Source organism: Nicotiana tabacum, chromosome 22, assembly GCF_000715075.1.
Source record: "Nicotiana tabacum cultivar K326 chromosome 22, ASM71507v2, whole genome shotgun sequence".
Lineage (NCBI taxonomy): Eukaryota > Viridiplantae > Streptophyta > Magnoliopsida > Solanales > Solanaceae > Nicotiana > Nicotiana tabacum.
Window position 1 is genome coordinate 33787394 of NC_134101.1, and position 12381 is coordinate 33799774.

Here is a 12381-nt window from a genome sequence, read left to right on the forward strand (position 1 = left end):
GCTCGGCTGAATGAGGAACTCCGGGCATAACTCGCCTCAGCAGTCGCAGAGCGTGACGCTCTTGGCCTAGAGTATACAACGTTGAAGTCCAAATTGGAGGTGGCTTCGAACGAGGTCTCGGAAGCTTTTAAATAAAAATAAATTATATACATATTAAGATGATGTAAAACAAATAAAATATCTCTATCATCAACGTATATTCAAATTAAAACATCTTAATTTTAATAACTAAACAGTGTCTTAAACTTAATTAAAAACAAATAAGCCTTATATTTATCCCATTAAAAAAATCTGGCCGAAATATATTACTCACTCATTTATTTTAGGAGGACAAAAAACAAAAAAATATCATGAATGAATCACATTACATTACACATGGCAGGACCAGACACGCAGATCAGTACGACAAAGGATTTATACAGGTGTTGCCCCCAATATGTCAAATAGCCATTTTATTGCCTCTCTATCTCGTGTATATTTTCTCCCTCTTTCCTTCTTTGTCTCGTTTCCAACTGCAATTCTATTTTACTATCTGTAAATTTCAATTGGAGGGTTTATCCTCGATCCGATTTTGAATTGAGATTTACTTCGTTTTTTTAACAATGCCGTCGCTCTTCGGTGGTCCGATGACTACATTTGAAGATTCTGAAAAGGAAAGCGAGTATGGTTACGTTAGAAAGGTACATTTTCCTCCTCCTTAGATCTTTGATTTACTTGCCATATCTTTTTTTTTTCGAAATTCATATTCAATCTTCCGACTACTTCTTTGATTTTTTCTCTCCAAATTCTACTTCAGATCCATTTAATCCGAGTATTACCTTTGATGCTTCCTTGAGCTTGATATCTGTTATCTTTTATCTTATTGGATGGAATTGTATATTAGTTGGATCGGTCTCACTTCGCTACACATTCTTATATCATTGCAATATTTTTCGGGACATAAATTTCTGTAAATGCTAAACTTGGTAGTAACTGTTCGGCCTTTGCTTAATTGCTTTAAAGTTTAAACCTTTCTTTGTCAAGAAGCTTTTAGAGTCGATCATTGGTCAAACAGGTAGCTTGTATCTTGCTCACGAGCTAATACGACTTAAAGCCAATAAACTTCCTTATCTGTCGACTCTGATTACTGCAGTTGTAATCGTTTAGGTTTTTATTTAGCTTTTCTATTTTGTTCACGATGTAGATGATCATATAAATATGGAAATATTGGTTACCAAATTTCTTTGTTGGTTTTGTGCTAATTGAATGAAATACTTTGCCCAGCATTATTGGTTCTCCAACTTCGAAGTAAAAATTACCCTTGCTAGTACTTGGAGTTTATGTTTTTGCCTGCAAATTGTGACTTGTCCTATAGGTATCTGGACCAGTGGTCGTTGCTGATGGAATGGCTGGGGCTGCTATGTATGAACTTGTTCGTGTCGGACATGACAATCTCATTGGTGAAATTATTAGGCTGGAAGGAGATTCCGCTACAATTCAGGGTATGCTGTTGAATTTCTTTATGGACTAGCTTGGTTGCCATAATGAAACTTGAATTGAAATTACAAACAAGATTTTTTTGTTGTTAAGATCTACTTCTTTTGCAGTCTATGAAGAAACAGCTGGGCTGATGGTGAATGATCCTGTTCTACGTACACACAAGGTAAATAAATAGACTACCTCTTCTCAGTTATATTTTTTTAATTGAGCTGTTTGACTTCAAATTTCAAATAGGCGAATTGATGTTCTGTTAAATTACAGCCCTTGTCTGTAGAGCTGGGTCCTGGAATCTTGGGAAACATCTTCGATGGTATTCAGGTTATCATCTGACGATGTCCTGCTATTTTTCTCTTAATTCTTTACTGAAGTTTGTCTGAGTTCGATTACTGTGTTGGAAGCTCCAGTTTAATTCTTACTTTGTTTTTGTATGTTTCTTTCGTCAATAATGCAGAGGCCGCTTAAGACAATTGCAAAAAGATCTGGTGATGTCTACATCCCTCGAGGGGTATCTGTTCCAGCCCTTGACAAGGATATACTCTGGGAATTTCAACCTAAAAAATTAGGTATTTTATAGCCTTTGACTCCATAACATGTTGGACTTAGAGTTATCCTTGTCAAAACTTTAATTTCATCATTGATGACTCTGTGTAATATTTCTGGTGCCAGGCGAGGGAGATATCTTAACTGGTGGAGATCTGTATGCTGTAAGTTTGATGGGACTCAATTTCTTTTGAGGAAATTTGTTTTGGTCCTTTTCCAAAACAGTGTTCCAGTATCCTCCTTTATATTTGAATCTATTCCTGATTTTGCAGACCGTTTTTGAGAACAGCTTAATGGAACATCATATTGCTCTTTCTCCTGATGCCATGGGAAAGATTACTTACATTGCTCCAGCTGGTCAATACTCTTTGAATGTCCGTGAATACTCATCAAACTTCATACAGCTATATATTTGCTATAACTGTGCTTGTTGGATTAATAAACAAATATATAAATCAATGGGTCACTATTTCTTTTGCACTGCTGCATATGATATGAAGTTACTTTCTTATAAAAACAATGTTTGTCTTTTAATCTTAAAACTTGTTGCAGTGTCAATGAAGCATGTCTAGTGCATGTGAAACTTTGCCACCCATTGTGACATGTATTAAAATTGGTACCTGAACCAAGGACCTAGGTTCAGGAAAAAGATTAGATATCTATTTTCCCTTTTTTTCTTTGAACATATAAAAAGATGGGAAAATAGATATCTATTCCTTTTCCTGAACCTAGGTCCTAAATGCATGTTTGCTGGCCCTGATAGTTATGTTTTAGATTTATTCTTGTGGTATATATACCTATTACTTAAATTTGGTTGTGAGGATATTCATTTCTCAATATAATGTTTTTATTATGTTGTTCTTAAATTTGGTATGTATGCCTTTCTTAAAAGAAGAAAAGCAATAGATGGGTGTAGGCTATGAATTGCGGACTTGCCCTATAATCTTCGTCCATTTTAAGCATAAAATAAATTATTGCAAGCAATACATCAACTTATTACCAGGAGATGTGATGGATTCTTCCTCTCATTGATCACGCAGGATACTGTTCTTGAGCTCGAGTTCCAAGGAGTCAAAAAGCAGTTCACTATGCTTCAGGTCATTGACACTCTAGTCTCATAGGATTCTTAAATTGTCTTTTGCTCTTTTATTCTAGCAGATTCAGCAGTGGATTCTGATGTTAAGTTGCCCTCATCTATAGAATTGGCCTGTGCGTACACCTAGGCCAGTTGCCTCAAAGTTAGCTGCTGATACTCCTCTTCTTACTGGACAGGTAATTAGTGCCGTAGAATATTAAGCTCCTTTTGGGTTTCATGTTAGAATCTTGGACATTTTTGCTATAATTTCTCTATTTCATCAGCGTGTTCTTGATGCTCTGTTCCCTTCGGTGCTTGGGGGTACTTGTGCTATACCGGGTGCATTTGGATGTGGAAAAACAGTGATTAGTCAAGCTCTTTCCAAGGTGAGGCTCATTTTGCTTCATTTTTGACTTTCTACTTTAATCTCAGATCTAAAATTAGATGTTTATCCTTGTTACACTTCTTCCAATTCACATTTGATTCATGTTGATTAATGAATGCAGTACTCTAACTCAGACACCGTAGTCTATGTTGGTTGTGGGGAAAGAGGGAATGAAATGGCAGAGGTATGCGCTCTTGACTCTATTTTGTGAGCTCTTTATTATCAAACTCGAGTTGCATAACACAAAGTTGTTAATTTCAGGTACTAATGGATTTTCCTCAATTGACAATGACATTGCCTGATGGACGTGAAGAGTCTGTCATGAAACGTACCACACTTGTTGCTAATACTTCTAACATGCCTGTGGCTGCTCGTGAGGCCTCAATCTATACAGGTTGCTACTCTCTTCACTCCTCTAACTTCCTTGATGCTACATTATTAATTGGAGAAGCGCCTTAAGTGACATTGCCATTGAACGATCTGGTCTTGTATTTTGCAAAATATGAAATCTCTTCTCTCGTTGCTCTAGCTCCTATAAGTACAGTTTACTTAGCTTGAGAATTTTAAATGCTGATATGATCTTATTCCCTCTTATCTCTTGCTTCATTGAAACGATATGAAGGATAATTACATTAATGTTCCACTTTCTGCTCTAAGTACCTTCATGTTTAATATGCAAACACTGCTGCTTGCTCTGTGTTATGGTATAAGTATCAACTAGTTTAAAATAAACAACTGTGTCTTACAAGCTACAACCTGGTAGTTCTTCTTTTCCTTTTTTTTTTTTTTTGATAACACAACATGGTAACTCTTGACGTTGTACAATATCATTTTTCAGGCATTACTATAGCCGAATATTTCAGAGACATGGGCTACAATGTGAGCATGATGGCAGATTCCACATCTCGTTGGGCCGAAGCTTTACGTGAAATTTCAGGTCGACTGGTGAGTATTTATTCCCTCTATTGGCACAAAGTCAAATAGCCTCTGTATTGCAACAGCTCAGATATCCTCTTTCTGTTTTCGGAAAAGCTTTCTGTTACTGTTTGGTTGCTCGTATTATGTTTGGTATTTTCATACCTTACTCATTATAGTACGAGTGGCGGAGCCACCTTATAGGAAGGGGTGTCCCTTCGCGGGAAAAATACACTGTGTAGGTAGTTAAATTTTTTTTTATATGTATTGACTCCCCTTAATTTCGTGGCATGTTTACTTTCGTATATTTATTATGGTGTTCTAACTAATTTTTGACTTTCTTTGAAGCATTTTTTTCTATATTGTATAGAATTGGCCTGAGGTGAATTTAAATGGGGAACATGGTCAGCGTGGATTCATATAGTCAATCCCAACCTCTTTGGAATTGAGGCATAGTTATAGTAGTTGTTGTTGCATGACATTTAGATTCAGATAAAGTTTGCTTCTAGAATTAGATAAGGGATTTAATTTTTTTCCCTTCTTGTAAGACCATGCTTTCAAAATGAGAGAGTGATTTGAACCAGTTGTTGAGAGAGATAACATTGAAATTATAATTTCTCTTCGCAATTTGTTGGAAGGAACTTTATGGTATCTCATTTTAGCTTTTCTCCTTTTCAATTTCTTTGTGTTGGAGTGTGGCTGGACATTTTGGCTTTGACTCATCGAAGTTCTGTATTATGGTTTCACTGTCTTTCTTGTCAGGAATCAATTGAAGATTAATTTCCTTACCTTTTCACCCTTTTGGGGAGTTTCTTTTTTTGGAAATTAATTTCTTGAGTCGAGGGTCTACCAGAAACAACCTCTCTACCTTCTCAAGGTAGGGATAAGGTCTGTGTACGCACTACCATCCCCAGACCCCACTTGTAGGATTACACTGGGTTTGTTTTGTTGTTTTATGTAGTGTTTCTCAGTTATTTTATTTTGAACTTGTGTGCAATAGAGTCACGCTGGCAACTAAAAGGGAACTTTTTATTACTTTCTTCTTTGGCTGCTCTATTCTCTTGTTTCATTTCTTAACAGACATTCCTTCATGCATGTTGCTTGCTGGTTGTGTAAGCATTCTTTTTAACTGAAGGCTTGGAATGTATAAAACCTATCATACAGTATTGTGGAAAAGATTACCTTCTCAATCTGGAGCCAAGTGTTTTTTGTATTGTCTTCTTGTAACATACGTTATGCACCTTTCAGGCAGAGATGCCTGCAGACAGTGGATATCCTGCTTATCTCGCTGCACGTTTGGCATCTTTCTATGAGCGCGCTGGTAAAGTTAAATGTCTTGGTGGACCTGAGAGAACTGGGAGTGTGACAATTGTTGGTGCTGTTTCTCCTCCTGGAGGAGATTTCTCAGATCCCGTTACATCTGCAACCCTGGGTATTGTTCAGGTTGGTAGAACCACAGATCTACACTATTGGAAGTTTCTCTTAGATATTTCTCTAATATTGTTCTTTTCCAGGTCTTCTGGGGACTGGACAAGAAATTGGCACAGAGGAAACACTTTCCTTCTGTAAATTGGCTTATTTCCTATTCAAAATATTCAGGCGTATGTTGTTTAAATGTTCATGTTGATATTCTTTATACAGCAAAACTTGCTCATCATCCACCTTTTGCTTCTTCTAGTCATTGGTTACATACTGCTTCTCGCTGACTCAAGTTTCTATATCCAGGCCTTGGAGTCCTTTTATGAGAAGTTTGATTCCGATTTTATCGACATAAGGACAAAAGCCCGTGAGGTGCTGCAAAGGGAGGATGACCTAAATGAAATTGTTCAAGTATGTCCTTATGTTGCTTTCTCTTCTTACTTTTAACATTTCTTCTGTGGTGTATGTTGTAAAGACAAGCCGACCCAGTTTATCCGGGGGGGGGGGTAGTGCAAGTCTTCCTGATTCATGACCTCAACAACTTTTTGGACAATCATGATCTAATTTCGTCAAGAGGTCTATGTTTGTACTCGCTTTCAAGGGAAATTGGCTACACTAAGATAAAAAAAAGAAACTAATTCTGAAATTCTGCTTGGAGACGAGGACTATTTCCAGTTTCTCAGATACGTGATGGCTCAGTTGTTGGTATATCACTTCAACCATCTCCCGGTATCACGTGTCACCTTAGGGAGTTGTCATTTCTTTAGATCTAGCCTTTCAGTTGGGTTGCATAACACAATTAACAGTCAGTGCTACTGTGTGCTATAACAGCTTTTAGCCTGTGAGGGTAAATAAAACATTTTTTCTCAATTCCCCTGTTACCGTCGAGCCATTTTTTTCTTTTTTCCCCTCAAACTCTAGTGGTCTACAGACGGTAGATACAGTTGTCATTGGCCCATTGCGTTATTGCTTCTTTTCTTCTGCAGCTTGTTGGGAAGGATGCTTTAGCTGAAACAGATAAAATCACTTTGGAAACTGCAAAGCTTTTGAGGGAGGACTATCTTGCACAAAATGCATTTACTCCGTAAGTGTTAAAAAGTTAATCTACCATGGGATGCTTGTTAATTGGGCTTGTTAATGATCTTACATTCTTGTGTCTTTGGTTACAGGTATGACAAGTTCTGTCCTTTCTACAAATCTGTTTGGATGTTGCGCAATATTATCCATTTCTATAGCTTAGCCAATCAGGTACAATAGTCTGGCTGTGGCTGCATGTAGGTTTTGTGTTGGAGTACCTTTCCGACATTTATAGAGATAATGCCTTTCTATTTTTGTACTTTTGTGCTGTTATTTTCATCCTCATGTTTCCTTTTATCACTTTTAGTTAAGATAATTTGGAGATGAATAAGATTCAAACTTCTGAAAGAGAACGGTTACTTGATTAGTAAATAAGAGAAACAAGTACAGCGGTATTTGCTTGTGACATTTGCGGTTGTCATCTTTTGCGCAGGCAGTCGAACGAGGAGCCGGTATGGATGGCCAGAAGATTACCTACACTCTCATTAAGCACCGTCTAGGGGATCTGTTCTATCGTTTGGTGTAAGTATCTCTCAAGAATATGCACTTTGTTAAGTGGTATCATATTAAATGCAGATTTTTCCCAAGTTACTAGTTTGGTGCTTCCGCCTTCCACTCCCCCTCCCCCCTCTTCTTTTCCTCTTGCCGTTTATACCTTCATTCTTTGCAGGTCCCAAAAGTTTGAGGACCCAGCCGAAGGAGAGGATGTTCTGGTGGGCAAGTTCAAGAAGCTTCATGATGATTTGACTGCTGGTTTCCGCAACCTTGAGGATGAAACTCGATAAGTCATTTCTTTAGTAAATGTCTTCCAATTCTTGGAGGGATCCGCCTGGCTCCAAAGCAGAATTTTTGTTGAATCGGTTGTATGCTGTTGTCCGCATTAAAATGGCCGTTTGGATCGTAGAATTGGATGAGTAAAACCGGGAAGGTGCTTGGCTCGGCGTTTTATTTTTTTTATTTAGTTGGTTTTATGGGGTCATCTAGGTGAATGTTATTTAGTCAGTCCTCTCTATCATCAGAGTTGAAAAATAAAGGTGATGGAAGTATGTACCTAAGCGTTATCACTTGGGTATAATGTATTGCTCTTTAATTTGTCGTATTATCAGACATGTAATAAGGTTCTGAGCGCTCCTGTCTGGAATATGCTGTTCTCGATTTTGATTTACAAATTCAAGTATAGAGTTGGTTGAATTGTTTGACCTCTGTGCACTTCATACGCCATGGTTAACGGTTGCTAAACATGTCCATTGAAAAAAAGTTACAGTTGCAATCATAATATGAGAAATCATGAACTTGCAATGTTTTGATACTTTGATATGAGAATTAAAATGCTAATCAAAGTGGAATATCAGATCAAAGTAGTCTTGATTTCCATCTCAACTGACAACTATCTGCATGTCAGGGAGCATTTAGCGCATTATTCTATTGGTAATACACATTTAATCTAAGGGAAAAAAATATTAGTATTTCATTTCAGGAAGGGATTACACTGGGTTTGTTATTGTTGTTGTTTTAGGAAGTGTCCTTTCAAGTATAGACGGATACAGTAGTCTCTTTGAAAAACATGTGCAAACATTTTCGTCAGTATTGAGTCTCATTCATCGCATAGGAGTCTTTAACATATCCACTGATCCCATTGAAGAACTGCCAATATGAGTCTTACTGGTCCCTGTATTTGATTTGCTTTGCTTTCCTATCTCGAGTGATTTCCGGTGATCCACCTGTCAAACCAAGAACGAAGCTGTACTATGTCCTCGAGATAAAGCAGTAACGATTGCCACGAAATGCTGCCACAGCACATAGTTTATTCAGGTTGAAATGAAGGCTCAAGCAGTTTTTAAATCAGTTGCGTGGTCCTATTGTTCGTTTTGTACTGAAAAAGAAGAGGAAAGTCCTTCTCTGTCTTACGAGAAAACATGTTTTGAAAAATCTTTTCGATAAACATTTCAGTGCTAGTTACAATCTGTATTTATTCGTTTCTCTCAATCTTACGAGAAAACATGTTTTTGATCTACTTTTTGATGAACCACTTGATTTTCGGAGTGACCGAGTTTGTTTGAATGGATCTGAAAAGGCACGTTTTGTGTTTCGAAAAGCTGGTCCAGCTTTTGTACAACCGAACTGCGTCCGCATTCAGGAATCTTCACTAACAGCATTCTAATACAAAACCACGTCACCAACAAACGCATCTCAAAACCAATTCCTTCAGCAAACTAAACAAAACGCACTGATCACCCTGTACTTAGAAGATCGGTGGATCTGTTCTTCGTAGCTTCTCTTGTTTTTCACCTACATTTGCGGCTTAGTTTAATAACATTGTTCTTCGTAGCTTCTCTTGTTTTTCACCTACATTTGCGGCTTAGTTTAATAACATTTTGCAAGTACACGGGGGTCGTTTGGTATAAGGGATAAGATGGAATAAGATGTGAGATTAAATTTATACTGTGTTTGGTTGGCGGTAAATTATTTTATCCCATCTCTCATGTAGTATAAATTAGTCCTGAGATTATAATCCCAGGATTAAAATCCTGAAATAATTTAGTCTACGTACCAAACGACTCCACAGAGTATACGAGAACCTTGCATTAAGTCATCAGGTTAACGCAATCGCTTGATAGCTCGTAGAAGAGTAATTTCAGATTGCTAGCGGCAGCAATTGGCAACACATAAAAAAGACGGTCGAACATCCCTAGTCTCCATCCACGCTGGCTCAACATTTGAGAACTTTCGCTATCACCCAAGCATGGGAAGGCAAGCACAAGAAGCAAATTGTGGACAACCAAAATTTATTTCTACCATTTACAACTACCGATAACATTACACTGATTAGGGCATATAGCAAGAGGGCTAGCTTTGCATTCAGTTCTACCCATCATCATAAACAAGGGAAATTTGGATTGGTGCAAATTAAAGAAAAAATTTCGACAAGCTAAAAAGTTTGTACATTCAACTAGACTTGCTGCTCTGCTAGTATAACAGAAATATGGCGAGGAAGCTTGTGTATGTACAAATTCCAAAGTTGGAAATGCTTCCTCAGTACTCTGTCCAGCTACACAAACATATGTACATGAATTTTAGACCTGCAAACACAACAAGAAACACTTAAAAGGCTTTTTTCAAAAGCAACTGCCACTTCAGAGAAGGCCGCTCCACCTTAAAACTCACAATAGAGGCATAAGGCCAGTTTGTGGAACACAACTGCGTGTAGGACTATTAATTGAATCAACATTGAGTTCAGCAACAGATAACAAGATGCATTACAAAGTGTAACCTAACCCCCCTATGAAGGGCTAGAATTTGTATACGGCAATTTTGACAATAACTCTAAAAAGTTCTCACCAACCTTAACAACAATGGTGGAGAAGCAGTTACTTTAACCATTCATGCTTGCAGTTAATCTTCCTCGTTGTCAGACTGGTTCACCTTTTTGGACATACTATCATTCTCTGTCACGGCATTCTCTGTCACAGTGAAGAAAAAAGAAAAACAGAGACAACGAGAGAGCATACATGAGCAAACGATCCCCAACTGTAACAAAAATAATACTTGAACGTACAGGAGTCCATAAGTTCATGAAGATAACACTTGCAAAATTTTGAACGTTCGAGATACACAACCATTGCCTTATGCTTACATTGTCATGAATAAATTAACCACACACATCGAATAAGCAAGAGTTAAAACAACTTTGCACAAAAGAAACATGAGAAATGAAATATTATATCATCTCTCTTTGGTAAGCAATGTCATTTCATTATTTTAAGTGGAATGTATCAGATTGCTCTCTCCCATAGCAGGTACTAATAGGAAGAAAGTCTAAACTTAGAGATGAATTGGGTCATTTATTCAATAAGGAAGAAAAGAAGAAAGAAAATTTACAATATTTATTAGCTAACGTAATGTGTGTATCCAATTTGAGCAGCATGGCTTTGGTCTCTAAGAGCACAAAAACATGATATAGGTGGGCAAAACACATGATATAGGTGCACGTAACAGGTTTAAACCTGCACAAAAACCTAGTATAGTTTTTCATTGATCCTGCAGTTCTTGCAAAACTTTAATAAACAGGAAATTATATTTAGCTTTCTGTTAGGATCGGGAATCCAGGTGGTGCGGAATTTAGCCAAATAACGGTATAATGACAATAACAAAGACAATTTAAGTTGATAACAACGATAATTAAAGTAGATAAAGAAGACACAAATTTAACGTGGTTCGGTCAAAGTGACCTACGTCCACAAGCGGAGAGAGCAATTTACTAAAACAATAAGAGTACAAAAGAGAGTACAAAATTAGAGTAAACACTCTAATTAATCCCAAATACCCTAAGAGAATAACCTCACAAGATTTCTCCAAAGAAAGGGTTCACACAAATGCTTCCCAACACTAACTCTCATACAAAACACTCTTAATAAAGGAAGAAAGGAAGAAACAGGAATTGAAGACAAGTCTTGTTGGTGTGGATGCTCATGCTTATGTGAGATGGACTCCATTAGCCAAAATATTGGCCATAATTACACTTTCCTTTCACAGATGCACATATCCTTCACCATTAACAAAAAAATAAAAGTGCAAAGACCGAGTTATCTATTCCTACCATCTAGATTTGTCGAATTCCAGATCGATGTAATCAAATATCAAAGCTGACGATATATTCAATTGTTGCTATTAATGCAAAGATTTGCTAGAACAATTCATCAAAATATACGTTATGAAACATGGAGGAAAGCAAAATAATTAATTACCACTATTAAGATAAAAAGTAGAGGAAGGCCAGCCGCGGAATGTAGCGAGAGACATAGTTTCCTCTTCGGAAAGCGTATTGGAGAGCTTATGAACGAGATCAGCTATACCATAGGAACTACGTCGAGGTGGGACCCAGTAAGAAGCACCAGGACAGAAAGGAAGCCAATCGGGAGCAGATCGCCGTACAATGATACAATGAATAGCGTCCTCGATCCTCTGCACCGCCACAGCCTCCGCCTCCGACGTGTCAGATGCCACGTGTCTGTCCGGCTGAGTGGATTCGCACCTACAAGCTACGAGGCGAACAGCATCTCGGCGGCTGGCTGTGGATGGGGCGGTGGTGGTTCGGATCAGATTTAGGGCTTGAGCAATGGAACGGGCCATGAGATAAGAGAAATTGCAAGGCAATCGGGGAAAAGAACTTATAAATATACAGAAAAAGGAGTAGATCTCACTTTTGGAGAGGATGCGGATGACTCGATACAGAAAAATGGCTCCGGGCAATTTATCAGAGCTAAAGTTTGGCGGTGTACGGTTACAATCCACATTTGTTTGGATTGGGCTCATCTACATTTCTAGGCCCATATCCTTCCTTCAATTACAATATGGTTATTGTAATACGGAAATAAAATAGAACAATTAACTAGAATAGCAGCCCATTTCAGCAATAAAATAAATGGTAGAGTTATTTAGTGTATATACTTTATTGATTGATGTTTAATTTATTGAACAAGAATATAAAAAG

At 37.6% G+C, this 12381-nt stretch overlaps 2 protein-coding genes across 2 annotated transcripts; one reads left to right on the forward strand and one right to left on the reverse strand.

Moving 5' to 3' along the window:
* Positions 1-394: 394 nt before the first annotated feature.
* On the forward strand, positions 395-8086 carry LOC107782425 (V-type proton ATPase catalytic subunit A). Its single transcript, XM_075243950.1, has 20 exons — positions 395-680; positions 1355-1481; positions 1587-1642; positions 1741-1797; positions 1931-2042; positions 2146-2183; positions 2292-2393; positions 3060-3116; positions 3220-3291; positions 3379-3480; positions 3601-3663; positions 3741-3873; positions 4318-4424; positions 5643-5837; positions 5909-5995; positions 6120-6224; positions 6800-6897; positions 6983-7061; positions 7324-7412; positions 7561-8086. Exons 1-20 carry the CDS (start codon positions 603-605, stop codon positions 7673-7675), a joined length of 1872 nt encoding a protein of 623 aa, XP_075100051.1. The 5' UTR covers positions 395-602; the 3' UTR covers positions 7676-8086.
* A 1572-nt stretch (positions 8087-9658) lies between these two features.
* Positions 9659-12134, reverse strand: LOC142176452 (uncharacterized). Its single transcript, XM_075244254.1, has 3 exons — positions 11636-12134; positions 10234-10351; positions 9659-9970 (listed from the first exon to the last, which is right to left on the reverse strand). The coding sequence occupies exons 1-2, from the start codon at positions 12018-12020 to the stop codon at positions 10284-10286; spliced, it is 453 nt and encodes a 150-aa protein (XP_075100355.1). The 5' UTR covers positions 12021-12134; the 3' UTR covers positions 9659-9970; positions 10234-10283.
* Between the last annotated feature and the right edge of the window lie 247 nt (positions 12135-12381).

Bases quoted from the DNA above. Each gene is read 5' to 3' on its own strand.
- LOC107782425 (XM_075243950.1), top strand. From the start codon at position 603: ATGCCGTCGCTCTTCGGTGGTCCGATGACTACATTTGAAGATTCTGAA. The intron at 4,425-5,642 runs GTGAGTATTTAT...TGCACCTTTCAG, and splicing joins GTGAAATTTCAGGTCGACTG to GCAGAGATGCCTGCAGACAG. The intron at 6,225-6,799 runs GTATGTCCTTAT...TTTCTTCTGCAG, and splicing joins ACCTAAATGAAATTGTTCAA to CTTGTTGGGAAGGATGCTTT.
- LOC142176452 (XM_075244254.1), bottom strand. From the start codon at position 12,020: ATGGCCCGTTCCATTGCTCAAGCCCTAAATCTGATCCGAACCACCACC. The intron at 10,352-11,635 runs GTAATTAATTAT...TCACTGTGACAG, and splicing joins TACTTTTTATCTTAATAGTG to AGAATGCCGTGACAGAGAAT.